This window comes from Salvia miltiorrhiza, chromosome 4 (assembly GCF_028751815.1).
Source record: "Salvia miltiorrhiza cultivar Shanhuang (shh) chromosome 4, IMPLAD_Smil_shh, whole genome shotgun sequence".
Taxonomy (NCBI): Eukaryota; Viridiplantae; Streptophyta; class Magnoliopsida; order Lamiales; family Lamiaceae; genus Salvia; species Salvia miltiorrhiza.
In genome coordinates, this window is record NC_080390.1 from 55,547,788 (window position 1) to 55,571,826 (window position 24,039).

The window sequence follows — 24,039 nt, forward strand, 5'->3', positions numbered from 1 at the left end:
GATCCGCCGCTCCGCCATCATCGGCTGCAGGTACGCCCACGCCGCGTGCTGCAGCAGCGGATCCTTGATCGGAATCTCCCGCCAGCTCGGCGAGGGCGGAGACTCCGGCGTCAAGTCCTTCAAGCTCGTGTAGTTGATGCCGCGGACGGCGATCATCTCGATATCGTCGTCGTCGCGGTCGATGATTCCGTTCGGTAACGAAAAGATGCGGCGATTTAGGGAGAATTCGCGGCGGTTGCTGTTAGGGTTAGCTATGGATTCGTACATTATTGAGCGTGAATTTGAGGTGTTGATTTTGCAGATTTGGGGGAGAAATGCTTCCATGGGCGACGAGATTATATCAGTTGGGAGTGTATGTAGCGAAGGAAAGATTTGAGTGAGTGAGGATGAGACCACACGTGTCCGATGAAAGGTGGGTCCCAACCACCCGCGGTTTTTGCGTGGCTTGAAATTGTCGTATCTGTATCCTAACACCATTTTAGATTTTGATGAATTGAGAATATATATATATATATATAGGGAGAGGTTCAAGAAAGAACCATAAATAAAAGAAGACCGGAGAACCATTTTCAGCCATTCGATTATCAAGATCTACGGTGGATGCATCATCTTGTTGGATGAATGCAGATCCTGGGTTCGAATCCTGAAGGGAGCATTTTTTTTTATTTTTTTGAGTGCATTAATTTTAACAGCGGATGCATTAATTTTTACAGTGAATGCATTAGATTTGATGGTTCTCCCGTTCTCACAAATAATGTAGTTCTCTCTAGAACCACACCCTATATATATATATATATATATATATATATATAGGGTTGTTTATTGTGAATATTAAAATTTGAAATGAGAATTGACAATATTGTTTTGACATTATAAAGTTATTTTATTTGTTGTGAAATTATTTATAGTTAGAAGAAAAAAAAGCACTTTTTTAAGGATTTAAATTTATATATTGTATTCATCCATCAACATGAAAGCATTCATCGTAAATATTCATGATCGAAATTCGAAGGATTGAGAATGATTCTTTGTTTTCATTTTAAATAAAAAAAATTATTTGAACCACTATATAAAATGAAAATCAATAATTATTCTCAATCTTTTGATCATGGAGATCTATACTAGATGTATCATCCTGATAGATGAATGCATTACCTCGGTTCGAATCGTGTAGAGAACAAATTTTCTTTTAATTATTAATTTTAACAAAAAAATACATTAATTATAATGATTATCATGTTCTGGCGAAAGATATAACTTTTATTTTATATATGAATAGTTACAAACTTACAATATTTGACTACTACTACCGCACGGTGTGAACGAGAGTGATTACAATTTCATTGTTCAAACACAAGTTTCAAACTAATAATATAAATATGTTATTTGATGCGACAAGATTACACTATCCCTAACTTATTTGGAGAAATTTATCACGAGCTTATTTGCAGATATTCAAACAACGAACATCTCTTTTGTAAAATATCGCGTGCATTTTCCTTAATATTAAGTCGATGTTGAAAGTTCAAAATAAATACTCCTTCCATCCAATGGAGCATGACCCACTTCTTTTCGACACGAGAATTAAGAACTTGATATTGTGTGTTAAGTGAGGTAGATGAAAAAGTGAAAACGGATCATGCTTCGTGGGACGGAAGGAGTATAAACTTAAAAAAAAATGTTCCAATTTTTTTAAAATTATGGAAGAACTACCAATTTATAAAATAAATAAAATTCAAGCATAACTAATGACACAAAAAAGAGTGGTTGTGACAGACCCACTACACACCACAGTTGTTTTGAGATTATGAAAGCAAAAAAAAGTAGAAAAAAGTAGTGCCAAGTGTTGCATTTCGTCGCATAATTTATTTTAGTCATAAATGACTAGTCTTTGTAACATTAGGATAGAGCCACATGTTGCCACCGTCTGCTGCGAAATCACTATCCATCGATATTATAAATTATACTCAATTTTTATTTTAAAAAATATAAATTTTAAAAAACTTATATACCATAATTTTAAATTTATCGATCTATTGGCTAATAAAAGTGAAATTAAATGACAAAGAAAATTATATAACTATACAATTTTAACTTTATCAATCTGTTATTACCTTAATTTGATGAAATAAATCCTAATTAATATTTATAAAATTAAAATAAAGCATATAAAATTTGAATGGCGACAAATTGAACGCGTAAACAATCAACATCAGATTCGGATATTCATGCAATAGTAAGGAAGTTTCAAAGAGATTTAGTAACTGAATTGACTGTCTAACTGTCAGGTGACTAATATTTGTCTTGTTATATAATATTTTATTAATTTAATTTAAATTAAATTAATAAAATATTTTATTACGCGAAAGGATTGTGATTTAGAATTTTTCCAATTGATGTAAAATAGTTTATATCTTTTAGTTGGGATGCTTTTGTGTTCAATAGACTTTCAATTGAGATACATGTAGTTCAACATGCTACATTTTTTCCTTTTAATGAGAAAAGAGACCAACAACATTTTACAAGCTATCAACCCTGAATAACAGCATCAAAATGAAGTTGCACAATTTTATCTTGATTCTCCAATATATTATAAGAAAGAGAGAAAAGATCCGGTGAAAATACTATCTTTCGTGAGGATGAGAGCTGATACTAATAAGTATTGAATGAGCGGCATGTAGTATGCACGAAAAACCATTCAAATTTGTGTTCGAATCCTAAAGGAAGCAAAAAATTCATCAATTAACTGAATTACGACTATTCATGCATTACAAACAGTTTATTCAACACTATATACTGACTCATTCGTTATTCTCATTTATCATGAAAATAGTCATTCTCACTATAACCTAACCTTATATATAACGAAAAATGAGAAATAACAAATAAATCAGTATATAGAATTGAATAATCTACTTGTAATGCATGAACATTCGTAATTCAGTTAATCGGTGAGGTTATTCAACCATATATGCTTGCTTATTCATATAAATTCTCATCCTTACGAATTATTTGTTAATTTATCAAAAAATAAATAAAAAAACATCATGCATTCATGTTATCAGCAATTGCACAAATGTGAAGAAAATGATAGAGCAAAAGTTTAGCACCAAGTAATTCAATCATGAAATTAAGAAAAAAGCTACATCTTGCCAAGAACATTCATGTCAATCGAATCAGAATGGAAACTCAAATAGCTGTGTACAAAGAAACTACCATAAAAATTTCAAATTTTCAACATAAAACTACCCATTTCCTGACCATCAAATCGGATTAGAAACCTGCTACCTTAGAATTCTGACATATCTTAACACAACATTACTTTACAACACTAGCATGTTCCGCATAAGTAGAGAGCCTTCGAGCCTTTTGGTAACGTAGAAGGATCAAACCGTATCGGGACCTTTAAACCTAAGTATGTGGCTAGTTTCTCAATGGGACACAGAGGCATTTATGAATGTAAACAAGAATAATTGTAGCTACCTTTTGTCTAAAACAGATAGCAATATAAGTTTAAATGCAATCTCTCAATGCTACACAGTGTACCTCTTCTTCTTGGCACCTCCGAGATCCTTTTAACGAGTCACTTTTGCTTCTGCGCAGCCTGCCACGCATAGAAAAATAACAAGATATTAGATGGCAATTTTAGATGATACATATCCAATTTATATGAATAATATGAGAGAGGATTTCCAAGACTAACCCTTTTCATTTTTTCCAGAACTGAATCTTCATAATCCTGATACCCGGCACCAACAAGATTGCCTAATTTCGGATCCTCACGCTCGTTTTTCTCAGCACTAAACACGGCAGGCGATGAGGCAGGTTGAAGAGGCACGACAAGGAGAGGATTCGAAAGATCCCCCAACACATTCCCCGTTGCAGCAATGGCAGCATCCTTGGATGCCATCACCACAAGAGCCGAACCTTTCTTCTTCGAACTCTTGATGACTACATCTTCCACGGAGCCAAATTCCCCGAATATCTCACGGAGCCTCTGGGCCGTGTAACCTTCCCCAACCTTCTCCCACGAGACTTTGAGAACCTTTGCCTTGTCCAACCCATCACTACCTCCACCATCTGCTGGCCCGGCTTCTGCATCTCGCTTGGGAGGCGCTGCAGCAGCCGGCTTCTTGTTCGAATGCATAGCAATAATTCTAGCAATCTCCTGCTTCAGCTGCCGAGATATCCTCTCCTCCTCCTCTCGAGCCTTCACAATGGGGTCGACTGCAAAAGCAGAGCGCTCTCGTTCTTCAAGATCCGACATCATCTTCCTGCGCTTGGAATCTTGCTGCCCCTGCCGCTGAGCCTTCTCCTTCTTTATTCTAAGTAGATCATCAAACAGCTTCCTCGCCTTTCCATCCTTGAGAACTTGATAAGAGTTTTGAAGCTTCAGAAAATTAGCATGTGCGTTGGGGTCATCGGGTCTTTTGTCGGGATGCAGCTCCCTCGCCTTTGACCGGTAAGCCTTGTTGATCTCTTGGTCCGAGAGTCGGGCGCCTTCCTCGCCCGAAGGCAGCCCCAGAACATCATAATGGTCGACTTCAACATCCATGCTGCTCAACTGCGAAATCGGATATAAATCAACACAGCATCAAGCTAATAAATTCGTTGACAACTCAATAACTAGCTAGAAAATTCATGTTTTTATTTAAGCTGGCAAAAGATCCTATACCAATTATATCAAACAGTAAAAAGAAAACTCAGGATTGATATCAAGCAAAAACACATGAACCATAAACAGTGTAATACTACATGACAACAACAACAACAACAACAACAATTCAATAAGAAATCAAGACTATCAATCAAGAAATGAAACTAATCCAAGAAATTCAAACCTTAGCACTAGTAGTGGACGCCGAGCTGGAGATGAGCTGGTGGATGGTGGGGTAGGGCTTCCGCGCTGGACCTGCGGCGGCGGGATGCGAGCGCCGAGTGCCGAGCGGCGGTGCGGGCTGGTGGCGTCGGCGTTGGGGCACAAGGCGGCAGCCGATTAGGGCAGGGAATGGGAATTGGGGAAAGGTAAAGGAATTGGGATGTGATTCTGTTTCTGCGAATTCAATTTAGGGCGAATAAGATTTTTTTTTCCTTTTTGAAAAATGGGGGAATAAGAATTAAAAAAATATACATATATATACATTTTTTAATGCAAATTTGAATTTAATGAGTAAACTATTTTAAGGTATTTAATGGTTATCTTATTTATTAGTTTCTCAATCTTTGTATTTTATTTTATTGTTAACATATTTTCTATTAATTTTTCCTTCAAATTTATTAGTATTAATATACATTTATTTATAATTGCAAAAACTATGTGCAAGTATTGATTATGCTTAACGACCAAACAAAGTTAACAAACACCATACACAAACATTATCTTTCATTATTGGAGGAAATCAAACTTTTTTATATATATTTATATTGTTACTCCTTACAATATATTTAAAAAAATGTTCAAATTGATCTACCAAACTATGAAAAATGTACACTTCTAATCGAAACTGAACACAAACAAAAACAAAAAACAAAAAATCAAAATCAGTATAATCCAAGAATGGTATTTAACATTCAAACATTCCAACACCAGTAATGAATTCTTGAAATGATCATTCTTTTCCACATTTGCTAGATGATGTGCTAGTTTCTCCACTCTGCTGCACTGTATGGCCTTTGCCAGCACGTCGAGCCCGGCTTCTGAAGCCGGCTCCACCCCGGCCGGGGGCAAGTCCGTGGAGACGAGGCAGAATGATGAACACCCTCTGCATCTCCTTCACCAGCAACTATATGCAAGGTTGCAGAGACAGGCTGATGATCATCATCTTCGTAGACACCACCACGACACTCGTCTCTGCATTGCTCGAATCACCAAACTTGAACCTCAAACCACTGCTCCTAGAACAGGACTTGATACTCATTTGATCCATTCCTTGTTCCTAACAACAATGCCTGTGTTTATGCACGAGAAATAAATCATTTTCGTCTTTGGTAATTGAGTTCACCAACGAGGCTATAGTCATAGCGATCCTCCTATTCAACTACTCCGACCATTTCCTAACACACACAAAAAAAGAGTACCTAAAAAAAGTTCAGAAAGTGAGACAGCAATGATTCTGCATAAAAGAGTGAAGATCCAAAGGTAATTATCACAAGACATTACTTGAATCAAAACAAAATTTAAACACAATGTGATGCAAGTAGTAAAGGATCATTCAAAAGGAAATGCAAAATTTATTATGTACCTGCTTCTAATTTCTCACAACATTTACCCCGGTATTGATTTACAATCTGCAGGCGAGGTTTGAACCGGATTTAGTAAAGGCCACGAACATCAAGAGCACTGCAACCGGGCAACTTCTTGCGCCCCATGGTAACCATTTTCCTTCGGACGTTCTTTACATCTTCCCACCTACTGGCAGCTGCATATATATTGGCTAGAAGTGTATGACCGCTTGAATCCCCGGACTCAATCTCTAGAAGCTTCTTGGCAACACGCTCACCAATTTCAACATTCTCGTAGCTCCTGCAGGCACTAAGCAGAGCACTGTAAAGTGGGATGACAAACTTGTTATCTTGATCAGGTACCTCTCGTATAATCTGTTCAGCTTCTTCCAAGAGTCCAGCACGACCTAGAAGGTCTATCAGGCAACCGTAGTGTTCCAGCTTCGGCTCAATTTGGTAAACCTTAGTCATGGAATCAAAATGCTTACGGCCTTCCTCAACTAGCCCTCCGTGGCTGCAGGCAGTCAAAACACCAACGAAGGTGATATCATCAGGTCTTATCCCGGCTTGTGTCATCTCCGTGAATAACTGCACAGCCCTGTCCGCGTCTCCATTCATGGAAAGTGCACATATCATAGACGTCCATGATGCTGCGTCCTTCTGGTTCAGTCGATAGAATATCTGCAACGACTTCTCTAAGCAACCACATTTTGCATACAGCTCTATAAGAGCAGTGCCAACCACTGCATCAATACTAATTCTGTTTTCTCTCAAGTAAGCATGAATCCATTCGCCTTGTTCCAGCGCTCCTGATTGAGCGCATCCAGTGAGCAAAGTAACAAGGGTGTATTTGTCGGGTTTAATGCCACTCATTTGCATGCGCCTGAACAAGGCCATGGCTTCATCAACCTCGTTGAACTGCACGTATCCATTAATCATGGTCGTCCATAGAACAAGATCTTTCACAGAGCTCCTCTCAAAAAAAGCCCTGGCTTCATCCAAGCAACCAGAATTCGTGTAAGCTGAAACCATACTAGTCCAACAAATAACATTCTTCTCTGGCATAGCATCGAATAACCCTCGGGCAATCTCTAAGCAACCACACTTAGCATACATATCTATCAATGCATTTCCTATAATCATAGTAAACCCCAATTTCTCACTCACATACTCGTGAATTTCACGGCCAAGATCCAAGTTCTTTAGCGCCGTGCACGCAGATAAAGTGCTCACGATTGTGGCCTCGTCGGGTTGCAAACTTGCCTCCTGTCTCATCCTCCTGTAAACATTAACAGCATCTTCGAACCTACTGCTCTTTACAAACCCAGAAATCAAGACATTCCACGAGATTAAGTCTCTTTTAGGGATTTCATCAAACACTTTGGCCAAGTTCTTGGCACATCCCAATTCGCTATACAAATCAAGAACCGAATTACAAACATAGCAATCATAAAGATCCCCACTTTTCAATGCAAACCCATGAATCTTTTCCCCTTCAGGAACAATCCTCAACTTCCCCACGGCCTTAAACACAAAAGGAAATGTATAATTATCGGGCACCATTCCCTTGAGGCGCAACTCATCAAACAAGGAAAGGGCTTTTCTGCAACTACCGAATTTCACATGTGCCTTGATCATCACATTATAGATAAACAAAGTTGGGCGCTCAATTTGGGAAAATACCTTGTCGGCATGGCTTAAGTCGGCAACGGCGGCGAATGCGATGAGCTTGTGCAAGACATCAATGCTGTCGTGGAGCCCATGGGTGAAGACGTGAGCTTGGATCTGCTTGAAACAAGCCATGGATTTGCAGTTCTTTATGAGGTCTATGCATGCTTTCTTTGGCATTATGAAGTGAAGAGACTACTACAAGGCCGCGGGGTCCACCATTGATGAAAGCATACACAACTTCATCTCCAATATTTGAGCAAATGGAGCACGAAAAAACACGATTCTCTTCTCCATTTTAGTCGTCATGGAAGGATTTTGTTTGGCAAGAAAATGAAAAAAGCGTTTCTTTTTTGAATTACCGAAGTGTTGGGCGGCGGATGAAATGAAGCAGCGGTCGCCGGAAAGGGGATTAGGGCAACCTGCAATTTCAATTGGGTTTTGTTTGGGCGAGAGAGATGAATGGCTGTTTGAGAAGGACTTGTTTTGCTGGTTTTAGATTAGAGGGAGCATGTAGAGTGGAGGAAGAAGTGATGGGGCGGCGGAGGAGAGTGGTGGCGGTGGCTGAGCAGAAGCTATAGGCTGTCGCAATGTCTCGCCGGAAAAGAAGATTTGCAGATACACGGATGAGACGAGAGCTAGTTACATTTTACCCTATTTTTTACGAGGGTATTTTTGTCAAATTCCTTCATTATTATTATTATTATTATTATTATTATTATTATATTTAATTATATTTAATCCTTTGTACTAGCACACATGGGATTTTTTTTTTTTTTAAATAAAAAGGATCGATATAATTTTTTATTTATTTCCATAGTAACTCAAACATCTAATTAGATCGGTTGGGGAATAAGCTGTCTTACAAATTTATGCTTCAGTATCAAACAGACAAACACAGTTATTTTATTAATTTAATCTCAGCCTTTAAATTGTCCATTAGAGAATATTTTGTATGGGTAACAAAATAAATTTTAAATCCTGAAATAGTAACACTAAATATTTACTAAATTTTAAATATTAGTATTAATTAATAATGAGAAAACTTTCATGCAAAAAGAAAATCTGTTACATTGCATGGGGCAATGCAACATACCTTAACACCTTCAAATTGTAGCATTAATCACAAGAAAAAGGAGGAGATAAAAACCATTTATTTTTTAAACCGAATAATAGGATAGGAAGCAAAATTGTCCATCAAAATACAACTCCAGAAGTTGAGAAAGAAAATTAAGTTATAATTTAAGAGGCCAAATGCTGCAGCACTCATCTAGCTTAGAGCAACACAAATAATACAAACGAATTACAGCACATGATGAGTTTATATCTCTTGAAAGAATACAAAAAATCTTTTACTTCCGGAGTCACTGCCTTTGGCCCTTTTGTGGGAGATTTCCATCTTATTTCCAAACCAGATAAAAGAGGAGATTCACAACCTAACAAAAAAGACATCCAGAAACACACCTCGAAGCGCCCTAGTCCAACACGAAACTCTGCTCTTCTTCCTCTCAGTTGGACGCGTCCCTGCTGTAGTATTGGTCGAGTGTCTTGGCTGGAATACGGTGAAGAAGTTCCCTGGGGAAGATACGGAGCAGGGTCCACGCCAAGTCTAGCGACTGGAAGATGTTGCGCGTGTCATAAGCTCCTTGGGCCACAAACTTCTTCTCGAATTTATCAAGGAACTCGAGATACAGCTGTACAAGTTACAACCATGTCGAGTTAGTAATCTGAACTAGCTACCATGGGGAATTAATACAAATATACAGCAGCCGTGTGCGGATACAGACCAGGTCTTCGGAGGAAAGAGCTTCCTCTCCGACCACGGCTTTCATTGCCTGGACATCCTTCCCAATGGCATAGTTTGCATATAGCTGAGAATAGTAAACCAGAGAAAAAAAAAATTAGTGCAAAATTCAACTGTGATCAGTGAAACAAAATTTGGAAGTCTGCTACCTGGTTGGATACATCAGAGTGATCCCGACGTGTCATTCCCTCACCAATGGCACTCTGCAACATATTCAAGCAGCAATAGTAGCAACTCTCATTAGCTTAAATAATTCCTCAAGCATAGATTAATATGATAAACGTGTGTGCTGACCTTCATTAGACGAGACAAGGATGGCAGCACGTTGATTGGAGGGTATATCTGTCAATTCAGGCAGATATCTGTTAAGCCAAATCCATCAATAAGAAAGAACAGCCCAAAGATACAACAGCTAATCAACCTCTTATAAGCTTCACAAGCAGTAATTTGAACAAACAAGAACGCATAATTTCAATTATTACGAGGTGGTTCATTAGATTTTTCTGAAGATACTCGGTACGCGCAAAAAAAGGGCATGTGGGAAAGTGCATTAAGATTTGGGAAAAAATTGGTGCCATGTTAGATGCTAATGGAGTGCATCAACCTCACTTTACCTGCCTATTGTAAAGTTGTCTGTCAATATATATCTGTCCCTCGGTGATATACCCCGTAAGATCTGGAGTAGGATGTGTAATATCTGAGAATTTCAACAGAAAAGAAAAAGATTAACATTGATTTATAATCGTGAAAATGAGGGAAAACAATATCCCAATAGTTGAGAGAAATGTAATAGGTCTATGTATTACCGTCATTGGGCATGGTTAATATAGGAATTTGAGTAATGGATCCCTTTCGTCCTTCAATACGTCCAGCTCGCTCATAGATGGTAGCCAGATCAGTGTACATATAACCAGGGTACCCACGCCTCCCAGGAACTTCCTCTCGAGCAGCAGACACCTAAGAAGAAAATATAATCTCTTTCCCTTAGCTTTCCAATTACACTTGGAAGAGGAATAACTAATATCAAACATATACTATTACAGACAGCCAAGATGGGATGTGCATAAAAACACTTGTAAAGGCACTTTTCACTTGAAAACTTCATAGAATGTAAATAAGAGGGTACATTTCAAAATAAATTTTAAAAGAAGATAGAATTGTCGGTTAACAGCTGATAAAGCAGGAAGGTTATGCAGATAGTACCTCACGAAGAGCATCAGCATAGGAACTCATATCTGTCAATATGACAAGAACATGCTTGCCACATTCATATGCTAAGTATTCTGCAGTTGTCAGTGCAATGCGAGGAGTAATAATACGTTCTATTGTAGGGTCATTGGCCTGAAGAAAATAAGATATTAAATATGGGAGACATCTTGAACCAAGATTTATGTAATAATTTATGTAATAATTTATGTAATAAAACAGTTGAGAATAAGATGATCAGCACAAATACCAAATTCAGGAAAAGGGTCACCCGCTCCATTGATCCATTCTCCTCAAAATCACGTTTGAAAAACTGCGCTGTCTCCATGTTCACTCCCATAGCTGCAAAGACAATGGCAAAGTTGTCCTCTTCACCACCCTGTAGCACAGTCATCAACTTAATTTCACATACTTAGGCCGACTATAAGTTCTTGCAACAAAGAGAAATACACTCCTCTTCAATACCAATGTGCCATGTATGATTAGAATATTGGCAGACAACATTCAATGAATATTAAACAAGATTCAATCAAAAATGCATATGGTTCTACCATATCAAGCAACAATTACCAAACAAAGAGAAAGAAAGCAAAAGTCATTAATTAGATATGAAGCATGGAAAAAGAAAAATAGCATTCCTATTGGATTAAGGTATAGGAATGAAAAAAAATCGAAGAAACGTTCCAGTAGTAAAATTATACCTCGAGAAGATTGTCAGTTTTCTCGAGACGTTTCACCAAGCCTGCCTGGCGACAAATCTGGGCAGCTATTTCATTGTGGGGAAGACCAGCAGCAGAAAATAGAGGAATCTTCTGACCTCGGGCAATTGAGTTCATGACATCGATAGTTGAAATTCCAGTCTGTATCATTTCTTCAGGATAGGTTCTCTCACTAGGATTGATGGAACTCCCTGGACCCAACAGGTTAGAGAATACATCAAATGTGGAGTGGTCCAATGTATAACAAGGACACTTCTCATACAATATTAGTACTTGCCTGAAATATCCAAGTAGGCCTCTGGAAGAATAGGAGGGCCATTGTCAATGGGCTTTCCAGAACCATTAAAAATACGACCGAGCATGTCCAATGAGACAGGTGTTTTCAAAACCTGCAAACAAGTTATAGCACAATTTCTATGAAACCAATTTTAAATACCAGATAATAAATATTGCACCAGTATAAAATCTCAGCCCATTTACCCAAAAAAACAACAACACAGAATTCCAGCTCGTAATATCTAATGCATAAATCTATTCCAAAAACTGTAGTCAGCTTATAGACCAATCATTAGTCTATCTAGGCAGAACTAACATGACAATGATTATCCTCAGTGATTGATAAGTACCTCCCCAGTAAACTGGACAGTAGTGTATTTGTTGTCAATTCCAGATGTTCCTTCAAAAACCTGGTAAATAGAACAAAGGAATGAAATTCTACTATCTAGTACAAGAAACAGATGGAAAGAACTGACTGGATAAATAGGGAACATAAAATCCAAGCAGATACGCATAATCAAACAATTCAAGGACTCTCCAATTTGGCAGTTCAGCAGATTAGTCAACAAAAGGACTTAGAGGAAAGAGGGGATATACTTCTGAAAAGGCGTCTGTAATCCTTAAATTACAAGATTAAGGAAAAAAGTACCAAAGGTGGCAAAATATCAAATCTATAACATGGAAAACCACTCAATGAACAAAGCAACAAATTATCATGGCAATCACCTGGACAACAGCCTTCTCTCCATCAACCTCCAAAACTTGCCCCCGACGGGTTGTTCCATCTCCCAAGCGAATGTTGACAATTTCCTGGTACTTGGGTCCCTGACAAAGTTTCAGAATACATCTAAGTAATTCTGTTCCAGATTCCATATCTATCACAGACAGAAGAAATAAATAAGGAGTACAATGTTCACCTTGACTTTGTCTAAGATAACAAGAGGTCCAGCCACTCCAGAGACTGTTCTATATTCTGAGAAATATTCGAGCATATCAAACTATGCACTTTAGTAAATCAGTACATATGCAAAGGGACTATTTAGAGTAGATATTACTAAATTATGTAGAAACTTCTGATTAATTGTCTCCAAAAATTAACATTTCCTACACTACAGGCAATACATCTTTACATAATTACATTACAACTTGTGGAAAATAGGTCTTTAGTAGATCCTCTCTTAACAGCAATATGATACTGATGAAAACAAAGAAGCAGTTTTATTTGATTTCTACATGATGGCAGATCCTAGCACACTACCAACTATGGGATATACTCAAAATGTTACGGAAATAGGATATAATGAGAGTATACCCATTCCGATCTCCAGAGTTCCCTCCTCCATGTCAATGTTGTTTTCTGTCACACCCATATTCAACCTACAAAATTTCAGACCAAATAGGATATGTGTGAGAGACAGAGAGAGAAAGAGTTAATGCCACTTGACTTGAAGCAATTAGTCCCAGGACAGCTCAGAAACTGAAACCATAAAAACATGACTAAACGTTACTCTATATCTCCAGCAAGTATGCAGACAGACATAACATATGCTTTGCTTTTTCACTCATCAAACTAGAAGAAACTCTCCCTTAGCTCTCCTTAACTTCATATGGTACTACGGTTCGACACATCCACATGAGAATAAAAGGGTCAGCTGAACCCTGCAGTTCAGCTTAGACATTGCTGCTTGCCAACCAGTAGACTGCTCTCAATTGCATATTGATCTAATAACCAAAATCATATCTTGACAAATGATCTACTCTGTGTAAACCAAACAGAGGCAGATCATTTACATTTTCATTTATTTCTTATCGAGAACTAGCGTGAGTCGAGCAGCAGAAATGAACACTGGATCACCACTATCACCCTTCATCAAAAAAGTTTACATTTGCCAACACACCACAGCATCTTCATTTCCATAGGAACGACAAAAACCATTGTAAAACATTGAGCTTTAAGATAGATCACCACAATTTAAAGGAACACTGGCAGCAACTACGACAATGGATGTACGGATCAAATTCAACTCCACGAGAGCAGATTTGACACTCGCGCACACCGCAATCGACGAACAAAAGCCAAAAAACAGACGAATCTAAAACCGCTCGAGCCTATTGAAACTGAATATGCTCAAAAGCCGGATCTAAAAAGTGGCATACCTTTTCGCTGAATCCCAATCAGAGAGAAAGCGAGGAGAATTGCAGTGAGATGGATGAAAACAGCAAAAACAATATAATGAGATCTGAATAATTGAAATTGAAATTGAAACAAAATGAATTGTCAGTATTTTCGAGTCATGGATCATGTGACGATGACCTTTTTATTTATTACAGCAGTTGGAATAATTGGAGAAATGAAAATGAAATTGGAGTGTACAACTCGTCGAAGCGTGGGTTTACTGCAGCCTGCTGTAACTTTGCGGAATTTTTACCGGCCAAGGTACAACAGGAACAAGCGGGCAGATTGGCTGGTGGTGTGATGAGCAGTAAGGGCGCATTGGCACGAATCAGACGGTGTAGAAGAGTGCCACGTGTCGCTTCTATGGCGGCCCGGCGACAAAGACAGCCTCAGCGTATCTCTTCAGTCGACATGTTTGGTTGTGTATTGGGTTTAATAATTGGTCAATTTCTTTTTAGAGTTTTTTTTTTTTTTTTTTTTGACGAAAATTTCTTTTTAGAGTTATTTTGCTAATTCTTTTGGATACGATTATTAAAAAGCAAAAAATTGTAGTGTAAAATATATTAGTCCATATCTTTTGTAGTGAATCTATTAAAAAAAAAAAGTGGGATGACCCAAAAAAAAAAAATAGACCAAGTGAAGTGAGACGAAAGAAGTAATAATCATGAACAAAGTGAGTTTGATCGTCATGAATTTAGTACGAAAAAGTTCAATTTCACACACGTCGGGCCATATTAAATTTGCAACGATTCAATTCATCTTTCAAATACTAAAATAAATTTGTAGTATATAAGTTTTCATAGTTCGGATATTAATTGATCGAAATTAATGATTCATGACAGAAAACAATGATAATTCGAGATTTATTTGGCAAGTGCATTTTTATACTTTCCATTTCTCCACACATTAGCCCCTCAAAGTGTCTCAAACCTCCAATCTATATTTCATTATTAGATAGTATCTTAACTGCTACATTGAGCTAGCGAGACCGTAACTTTATCATAAATTAAGCTCTCAACTTATTCATAAATTAAGCTCTCTTTAATATACGTGCCGAAAAATAACGAGCCATATTAAATTAATATGGAACAAAGGGAGTAAATTTTAGCCCTTTCTTGATCGCATTTTCACACTATAACGGATCATTTATTTTTTATGATTATATTTCAATGAAACATAAATCAAGCAAAATTAAGCTGCTCGACAATTCATCGAGCAGCTTCTCTGCATCACCCACTCTCGTCTCCATATCAAAATGGTGCAAATCATCAGTTCTAATCATCATCATAAACATATATAGTCATACAAAAGGAAAGAAAGCAAACTATCAAGAGATGAAAAAGAGAGAGGTTGTAGGTATGGGAGTTTCAGCTATAATCTGTTGATAAAAGTGGTCTCAATCTCAAATAGGGTTGATGGGAAACATGGGGATTTACAAAAGTGGTGCCAAGATCAAATAAACACAGAAACAAAGCTGCCCAGAAAGCGTAAGTATAGTAGTCTTTAGGGGGGGTTAAAAAGTTACAGTGTACATTAAAGAATTCAAGGGCCGCTCAAGAAGCTACCTGTCTTCCATCAGGTGAAACAAATCAGAGGCAGGGGGTGTCGCGTTGCGTGGCGTTGTCAGGCAGCTGCGACGGGTTCTGCTGGGGTCGTGAAAGGCGCGAGCGAGTTGGGAGGGATAGTGATGCCACTCCCTTTTACAGATATGTTGGGGGCCCGGCCTGAGCTAGCCCTGCTCACAAGATGAGAGTCAACAAACACCACCACGACTGTTATGTCGTCGTGGAAATGGCGACGGACTCCACGGTCGATTTTCTTCAAGTCCGAATACCTCATCTCCCTTTTCTTGGCTGCCTCTTGCAACGCTGCTTTCACTAATCTCCTAGCACTCCCCTGCACAATTCAACCCTTTTTGAGGTACCAGAATCTATAGCAGAAAGACAATTATTGTCCGACTTTCGAAAAAGATTAATGAATAGACCATCTCCAATCAACAAAAGTAAATATCGCACAGCCGGCCAGAAAAGCCAATGTGATAATGAAACTCTTTGCTTTCGTAGTAGCTGATATGCAGTTATAGGATTAAACTCAGTTAGTCAGTCGATGAAGAACAAAAATACACTCATAGTCGATTCCTATCAATATGAGGACAAGTGCAAAGAGTAATCGACAAATTTATTACCAGAAAAAGATGCATATGAAAACAAATGCCGAGCAATACCGCCTGCAGGCTACTCATAAACTGTAACACAAGATCTCGAGAAAGTTGCACTCAACAAAGTACCAGTACGAAAATAGAAATCTGTTTAAGGATTTCAGAGTTAAATATCTTACGCTGCGCGGATGATTTTGGACCAGATCAACAGCTTCTTGGTTGGTAAGGTGTTCCCAGAGGCCATCAGATGCAAATATAATGAATTGGTCATGAGGCAACAACTGTTGCACAGCGATTGCAGGATCTGCGCTCAAAATAGGTCTTTTGAAAGGTTCACGAAGTCGAAATTTCTGAAATAGGGGCTCCCTGTTGAATTCAGCCTTTTTTAAATACACATCTCCAATTGATCTTGAGATCTGTAAGCAACACAGTTAATATCAATTCTATATTAATGATTTCAGAATCACATAATTTCATCCAGCGTGGACAACATAAAAACCAAGTCTTCAAACCCAAGCCAAACATCATTATAGTTTTTCAAAAGCTAAACCAAATTGAGGGCGAAAATATACGCATTGAACAGAGTCAGGGTTCTAATGCCTTAATATCAAGAGTTCTGCTTACTGGCGACAGTTTTGACTTTGAATTGACCACATATATATGATAATTAAATTCTTGGAGTACCATATTAGATTTATAAATGAAAAGAAGAGATATGATATGGCAATGGTTTAGCTCACAACCTAAGAAACCATTAACTGCTCAAAATCAAAAGCAAACTCGTGAAGCTCACGCCATCTAGAAAGAAACAAATATGTGTGATATATCAATAATGGAAACTACACTTTGAAGACATTTAGGGCTTACTGTAAATCAATTTTAGAAAGAAAAATATCTAATGTAAAGTCAGCAATAAATGAAAGCAAGTACTCTATTAGTTAGTGTTTTCTTTTTCATGAGTATCATCGTGCTTCAATTTTCCAAGAAAGCGTTAGAACAATGTAACTGTAAAGAAGTGACTAACAGTTCAATATACAACTGATCGTGTGGAACGTATCTACAGAATATGGAAAAATTAAGAATCTATTTTTTATCTCAGATCTCTGGTGTTCAAAACTAATACTGCACCGCTACCCTTGAAGTAATAACATCCCTTGGATGTATAAGTTATATCCAATCTATCAAATCATAATTGATGTTTGTGGCACGGAAGTAAACATGCCACCCGTCTCCACTATAATGAAATCAATCCAATGCTCAATGGAGAAATGATAAATTTACCTGTATAAGACCCTTCACACGCCATACGTTATGCTTTAAAACTACGATATGTGAATCATCAGGGTGCAAAGACTGCAACTCCTGTCTCACTGACTCAAAACTTGCATTGTGCTCGGCCGACAGTTGAATAGCAAGTACTTCCCCTGTAGCCTTGACTAGCCTACCTAGAACAGCACGGGAATCACCAAGATTCGCAATATAAAGAGTGCCGCTGCAGATTATTCCTACAAGACAACAAGAGCCAACCGCGGCAATCTGTGGTCTCGTAGGCCATTGTCTGCTAACAACTGAGAAAAAACCATCCTCAGTTGCTTGAAATGCCTTACGAATAACTTCTACTGACATCGACTGATGCTCTGCCGCGAACCCTGCACAATCAACCAAGACTTTGACAACCATACGAAATCAATCATCAATCATGATCATAGTTTGCCATACACCATGTCGTCCACGTTTAAATCAAACACACACAATAGGAAGCCGGACTTATTCATAGTATTTGCTGCACGCCTGTAATAAAACACAATCCCACAGTATACACCCTAGATTACAATCATTAAATACATGCTACCATATTTGAACCAATCTTATTTTCCAAAACAAAGCAACATATTTAAACCAACTGCAGTTAATAGCAACTAAAACAAAGCAATACATTCAAACCAACTAAAGCTCATAGCAACTCAAAATCCATCGAGACTTACTCTTTAGATGTGGGAAGAGGTGATCATTGATGAACCGGGAGGTTTCGGGACCTCCATGCCCATCATAAATCCCCACGAAGGTGCCATAAGGTCCCGTCTCAGTCGTGCTCAGGCAACCAGATTCGAGCTGGCTTTGATCCTCGAGTAAATTATTTGCTTGCACTACAGCCATCGAGAACTCCCCATTGAAATGCTGCCCCGAGTCCTTATACCATAGAAGCCCATCCTGCCGGCCGTTGGCATCCGAGCCTTTCTGCACATACCCGTCTGCCCTCGGCCGAAAACAGGCCCTCAAAAAGTTCATTAACCCCGATAACATCCCTCATCTCGTCCAAACCACCCTCCAAAACATCCACATTTACCGTGCACTCAAGGAATACCTTTCTAAACAAGGAAACTTAACCCAATCCGAATTGCCTTCCTCTTAAACTATGCACATTCAAAGTCTAGCAACAAAGATATAAGTAAGCAAACAAACCATAAGAATTTGAATAACGATAATCTCGGTTAATAATCGAAAGCAAGTAGCAGACGCGTAAATCAACTCAATTTCCAATTTGGGGTAACACGCTCACAAAGAAAAGACTTCCAATATCAAACAGATCTCCCAATCAATAATTTGAAAGGGGCACAACCGCACAAGGGTTTCAAAATATGGGGCGACGAAATTCACTTATTCTCCATAAAAACCATTTGATCAAGAGCTCGAATTCCAAAAAGTCCGCCCCCATCAAACCAAAAAATCATTAAGTTGAAATCGAGCAGCGAAAAATCAACACTAGAGAAAAAATTTTCAAATAAAAGCTAATTTAAACTGAAATTGGTAGTCCGCAGAAGTTACCTTGGAGTTGATTTAGGAAGAAGGAAGATCTCAAAGTGGAATAGGTTAGATCTGTGGATCCAGCGAATCAAAGGGGATTTTCACAATTTAAATAGAAAAAAAAAATCAAAAAGAAAATAAGTAAGTCTTTGAAGTGGGATTTAATCTAATCCTCCTCTGCAGCCTTTGGGGCAGTGACAGGAACAAGAAGATGACGATTGAGCAATTGAAGAGAGGGGAAACAAAATTAAAAAAAGGAAAAAGGCACGATGTATAGAGAGAGAAAATACGAGCAACGAATGAGAGAGAGGATTAGAGAGAGAAAGTGGTAGTATGATTGTGTGTGTGATTGGGGCAACTGAAACTCTGGTATCCCTCGGCAGACAAACCCCATTAAAAACCAACAACGGAGAGCTTCAAGCCAGCAAAGCAGAGGACCAGTTTTGGGCTCCACGCTCTCTTCCAGATGGACACATTTTTAGAGAGAGAAAACTGTATTTTCTCTCAATTCTAGTGAGAGAAACTAAATTTATACCCGATGTGCAAAAAGGTGGAAGCTAGGAAAGAGCAACAAATAAAGGCTTCGGCTTTTATTAATTTTTTACTAATTTTATTTTGGGTTATTCTTTAAAACAATTTTTTAATTTAAATTTATACTTCCTCTCTTCATAAAAGTCTTTTTTCTACTAGAACATCCATAAAAATTAATTATTTTTCATTTTTATAAAAATTTTCATCACATGATAGATCATTTTCTTCATTCACAGTACAATCAGTTATTACTCCATCCGTCCTACGAAATATGAGTCGTATTCTTTTTTAGGCCGTCCCACGAAACTTGTTACGTTTTCTTATATAACAAAAAAAAATTGATAAATTACATAAGTAAATAAAGAAATTTTAAAGACCGCGCGACGGAAGACTCGAACCCAGGACCTCGGATCTTGAATTGAATTGAATTTTAAAGAGCAAGAGATGTCTAGGTGTTCATAATTTAGTCGGATGTATTTAATTGGCCAAATTTTTTTGACTTAGACTTTAAATTGAATAAATGAGATGAATACATGTTATATTTGTAATAATAGTAAATTTGAGCTAAAAAGTCAAAACGTAATCAAAGTTTAAGTTATATTTTTATCAAAAAAAATGTATATTTATTGATCTAGTGATAGTATGATTAATGTTCGAGCCAAATATTTCACATTACTTATATCGTCATGTGATCTTTTAAAATATTTATTGTGCTACAAAAATATACTCCATAAAGCGAGAGTGTTTTATTAGTAAATGAAAACGCACATTAATTTTGTAAAATGTCGATGGAGCTGAGAGTTTAGCATTTGCATGGATTATTTTTATTTATTCTTTTAGAGGAAAATTAATATTTTTAATTTCTAAAATGCTATCTTACTCATGAAGGTGCAACCACGTGAAAAATGAGGGTTAGTTTAATAGTTTAGTTGTACTAGTTTATTTGAATAGATTTGTTATATAGTACTATTTTTTTAATTTGAATATATTTCATGAAGAGGGACTCTATTTTCATTTATTGATGTACCTTTAGTAGATTTGACAGTCGATTCCTTTGCACCAAAGATTTGAAGAATATAATTCTGTGCTTTTAAATCTAAATATCAACCATGGCCAAGGAATTTAATGTGCATATCTTTACTAAATACGAGGATGAATTTCACATGCTATGAACCGAATTATTCATATTCAATTGGAATTTTTAGGTATTTATATTTTAAATGACATTTTAAACTTCTATTCAATTTATAAGTCTTCTTAAGCTTTGGCACATAAATTAATTAAATAAAAAAAAGCTACCCAAAATAACCTTAATTAATGATAATTACCCTTAATTATACAATTGTTACTTTATACGCAAAAGAAAAGAAAAAACACTTCATCTTCTCCAACCTATTTCTGTCGAGTGTTTTTAATATCAAAAAATTGATTTAGGGGAAAAGTCAAATTAATAAGGAGTTCAATAAATAAGGGTAATTTTGGTTGTAAAAACTTAAACAACAATTAATTTGCAAATAAATGAAAAGTCCAAAACGACTTACAAAAAGAATAGGAGGGAATTATATCAAAGTTTCCCCTCATTAATTAACTCTCCTCATTTATATCTATTTTTATGTTTTTCATCAAATGATAATTGTTTTTTGAAGGACAAATTATCATTATTATGTTAATTTGAGTATAACTCTTTTTATTAATATGAAAAACTTATATTATGAATAGCATGGAACAATTGATTAAAATTATAATATGTGAAAATGGGCATGTCGATAGTATATTTATTATAAATATTGTGTAAATAGAAGCGTTCCAAAAATTTGATTTAAGATGCATAGGAAAGTACAAGCTAATCCTTTATTTTATGTACTATTAATTAATGTATATATAAAGCCTAAGCCCAACATCAAAATCAATTCTCTCTTTTTTTTAGATAGCCAAATAATCCTTCCAAAAAAAAAAGCCAAATAGACCTTTATATTTGACTTATTCATTTCTCATGTTCCACGTGGCAGCAAAGAAGAGCTAGCATTGGCCAGAAAATTGGTAATCAGCTTATTAATAAACTTAATTGCTAGAGCTAGTTTAAGAAGAGTCAGAATTGTTATCCATTGATTAAAGTTACTCACTTCCACAAAAAAAGGGATTTAATTAATGTTAATTATTAATATGTGTAATATGTCAATTTGAATATCTAATCTAATTCACCTTTGTCCTTTTAAAGTGCTAGGTAAACGTGCTACCCCAATTAATAAATTATAAATGTAAATATTTGGATCAACTATAATAAATGAGCTAAGATTAAAAAAATAAAAAAGAAGTGACGCGTTGAAATAGATTCCATTTTTTTTAACTAAGCTCTATTTTAACTCTATTATACATAGAAAAAAATTACTACTTGGAATAAAGTATAATATAAATAGATTTGTTTTTCAGAACAAATATTAATTATTATAAACATTGAATGCATTTATAGAGAAAATAATTAATTTGGAATAAATTCAAGACTCTAGAAAAGAACAAAATGAGAATGTGAATAATGTGAGTAATACTTTTTTCATTTTTGGAGCAATGAGTTGGGCCTTTTTAGGTGCTTACCTCGAAATAGTATTTTTCTTCATCATTACGTGAGTGTGTTTATACATATTTATAAGATTAATTACAGGAAAGAAAAGTGGCTTTTTGAATGAGAGATTTATATATAATACATATGAATGATTTAATTAATGGGATATTGTAAAAATGAATACATCGTCAATTTAATCTATACATTGATTTATTCAATAGTATGCATATTATGTATTTAATATTTTTTTTTAAGTTACAAGTCACAAGAGGTATCTGAATACAATTATTAATGCAACACGTACGCAAACGGGACCTCAACACCACACAACAGTGAAAAATATCACCGCATGCAGGCGAGAACGCCCTGCGTGTGAGACCACCAACAAACAATCAACCAAGACCTCTCACAAAGGAGAGTCTTTGGGTGCCTCAACTTTGCCACTAGAGCAAGGCCTCATCGGCTGTTATGTATTTAATATTAAACATAAAAAAATATAAATATATTTAATTGCATGATGAAACACTGTTAAAAACTTAAAATGGTAAGAGATCGGCTTCAAAAAAATGTAATTAATATTTATGTTCAACAATATGCATTATATTATATTTAACTATATTCATGTTTCGTGTTCAATTACATAAATGAAATGCTCCATCATTCTTGCCATCAACAATTCATTTCAAACTAAAAAAAATACGAAAAATCTCAACCATTTGATAATTTAAATCAAGGGAAATTAAATTAAACATGAGATTTGGATATTATATAATCACATGTATCTATGTATAAATTAACCATGATCTAAATAAAATGGAATACGCCATCATATCCACGAGCACCAGCTCATTATGAGCTTTAGTGTTTGAGCAATTTTTAATTTAGCCGACTCTTTTTATTGCATTTCGAATTCGGACAATTGAGCTTTAATCAATGCTTTGTTTGGTCTTCTCAAAAAAATAAAATAAAAAATTATTTGTTTGTCGAATTGCTACATCTAATAAAAAAAATTATTAACATAATATTATGTAATTATTATATAATAATAGTAGCACACATGCACACACACACACATATATATAATTTTTTTTAAGAAACACTAAATAAATATATAATCATATTTAACATAATTAGCTTATTTTTATCTTTTTTAATTTAGTTATACATATCTGTATTTTTTATTTTAACTATAATTATTATCATGCATTACACAAATTAGTATTTTTATTTTAGTTAATTATTATCTTAATTAATGCATGCGAGAAAGGATAAATAAGAGAGTGCATGCATGTGGCACTAATTTTGTCAAGTAATAAATTCAAAAAAATATTATATAATAAAATAGTGAAGTGATAATTTTGATGGTAAACCATCAGCATCGAATTTATTCAATCAGATTGCATTCAGAGGAGACTGATCTATAGTAGGGACTACACTTCCATAAATTCCTCAAATAATTGTCCCAAAATGAGGAAATCGTTTGGTCATTTCATTTATTTTTATTTTTTAGTTAATTTATTTTTACCCATGCTACAATTTGCCAGATTTTAAATTTGTGAATATATGCAACTTATCCCTTATGTTATGTATGGTGTTTATTTGTTTAAGGGGAAATATATTATTTTATTTTATGAATTTGTGAATTAATTATAAATGATCGTTTGATACGAAATTTTTCCTAAAAACACTTCCATGTACTATTATCGAAAATATTTATCTATAAAAATAAAGAAGCACAATCTTATTTTTCTCAATTAACAACTTAAAACACAATATCTTCGATATCTCAAAAAAAAAAATGAAATAGATTAATATAGATATCCTTTTATTTATCAAATACGTGGAATTTTTTCTTTTATTTATCATCAATTCATCATTATCCATATCCCAAATTGCAGGAAAGGGCCTCTCTTT

At 35.9% G+C, this 24,039-nt stretch overlaps 4 protein-coding genes across 8 annotated transcripts; all 4 read right to left on the reverse strand.

Moving 5' to 3' along the window:
* Positions 1-3,102: 3,102 nt before the first annotated feature.
* Positions 3,103-5,123, reverse strand: LOC131020895 (uncharacterized). Its single transcript, XM_057949937.1, has 3 exons — positions 4,842-5,123; positions 3,704-4,564; positions 3,103-3,604 (listed from the first exon to the last, which is right to left on the reverse strand). Exons 2-3 carry the CDS (start codon positions 4,553-4,555, stop codon positions 3,584-3,586), a joined length of 873 nt encoding a protein of 290 aa, XP_057805920.1. The 5' UTR covers positions 4,556-4,564; positions 4,842-5,123; the 3' UTR covers positions 3,103-3,583.
* Positions 5,124-5,389: 266 nt separating this feature from the next.
* LOC131020896 (pentatricopeptide repeat-containing protein At1g31430) lies at positions 5,390-8,531 on the reverse strand. Of its 4 annotated transcripts, none has more exons than XM_057949940.1 (2): positions 6,243-8,531; positions 5,390-5,949 (listed from the first exon to the last, which is right to left on the reverse strand). In XM_057949940.1, exon 1 carries the CDS (start codon positions 8,068-8,070, stop codon positions 6,313-6,315), a length of 1,758 nt encoding a protein of 585 aa, XP_057805923.1. In that variant the 5' UTR covers positions 8,071-8,531; the 3' UTR covers positions 5,390-5,949; positions 6,243-6,312. The 4 variants fall into 4 exon arrangements, with proteins under 4 accessions (XP_057805923.1, XP_057805921.1, XP_057805922.1 ...); XM_057949938.1 differs by having other exon boundaries at positions 5,390-6,054; XM_057949939.1 differs by having other exon boundaries at positions 5,390-6,078.
* A 497-nt stretch (positions 8,532-9,028) lies between these two features.
* On the reverse strand, positions 9,029-14,474 carry LOC131020898 (V-type proton ATPase subunit B2-like). 2 transcript variants are annotated; one of them, XM_057949942.1, is made up of 15 exons: positions 14,053-14,474; positions 13,208-13,272; positions 12,813-12,868; positions 12,622-12,720; positions 12,246-12,305; positions 11,897-12,008; positions 11,602-11,810; positions 11,151-11,279; positions 10,898-11,035; positions 10,501-10,651; positions 10,309-10,391; positions 9,989-10,036; positions 9,844-9,897; positions 9,678-9,761; positions 9,029-9,584 (listed from the first exon to the last, which is right to left on the reverse strand). In XM_057949942.1, exons 1-15 carry the CDS (start codon positions 14,196-14,198, stop codon positions 9,399-9,401), a joined length of 1,620 nt encoding a protein of 539 aa, XP_057805925.1. In that variant the 5' UTR covers positions 14,199-14,474; the 3' UTR covers positions 9,029-9,398. The 2 variants fall into 2 exon arrangements, with proteins under 2 accessions (XP_057805925.1, XP_057805926.1); XM_057949943.1 differs by having other exon boundaries at positions 11,602-11,806; positions 11,893-12,008.
* An 853-nt stretch (positions 14,475-15,327) lies between these two features.
* Positions 15,328-19,590, reverse strand: LOC131020899 (probable protein phosphatase 2C 60). The gene is made up of 5 exons (XM_057949944.1): positions 19,056-19,590; positions 18,215-18,660; positions 17,511-17,878; positions 16,409-16,645; positions 15,328-15,967 (listed from the first exon to the last, which is right to left on the reverse strand). The coding sequence occupies exons 2-5, from the start codon at positions 18,531-18,533 to the stop codon at positions 15,695-15,697; spliced, it is 1,197 nt and encodes a 398-aa protein (XP_057805927.1). The 5' UTR covers positions 18,534-18,660; positions 19,056-19,590; the 3' UTR covers positions 15,328-15,694.
* Positions 19,591-24,039: the final 4,449 nt, after the last annotated feature.

Bases quoted from the DNA above. Each gene is read 5' to 3' on its own strand.
- LOC131020895 (XM_057949937.1), bottom strand. From the start codon at position 4,555: ATGGATGTTGAAGTCGACCATTATGATGTTCTGGGGCTGCCTTCGGGC. The intron at 3,605-3,703 runs GTTAGTCTTGGA...TATGCGTGGCAG, and splicing joins TTCTGGAAAAAATGAAAAGG to GCTGCGCAGAAGCAAAAGTG.
- LOC131020896 (XM_057949940.1), bottom strand. From the start codon at position 8,070: ATGCCAAAGAAAGCATGCATAGACCTCATAAAGAACTGCAAATCCATG.
- LOC131020898 (XM_057949942.1), bottom strand. From the start codon at position 14,198: ATGATCCATGACTCGAAAATACTGACAATTCATTTTGTTTCAATTTCA. The intron at 12,869-13,207 runs GTATACTCTCAT...AATATTTCTCAG, and splicing joins AACTCTGGAGATCGGAATGG to AATATAGAACAGTCTCTGGA. The intron at 11,036-11,150 runs GTATTTGTGCTG...TATTTTCTTCAG, and splicing joins TGACCCTTTTCCTGAATTTG to GCCAATGACCCTACAATAGA.
- LOC131020899 (XM_057949944.1), bottom strand. From the start codon at position 18,533: ATGTTATCGGGGTTAATGAACTTTTTGAGGGCCTGTTTTCGGCCGAGG. The intron at 16,646-17,510 runs GTAAATTTATCA...TGTTGCTTACAG, and splicing joins GTGTGAAGGGTCTTATACAG to ATCTCAAGATCAATTGGAGA. The intron at 15,968-16,408 runs GTAAGATATTTA...TGAATTGTGCAG, and splicing joins TCCAAAATCATCCGCGCAGC to GGGAGTGCTAGGAGATTAGT.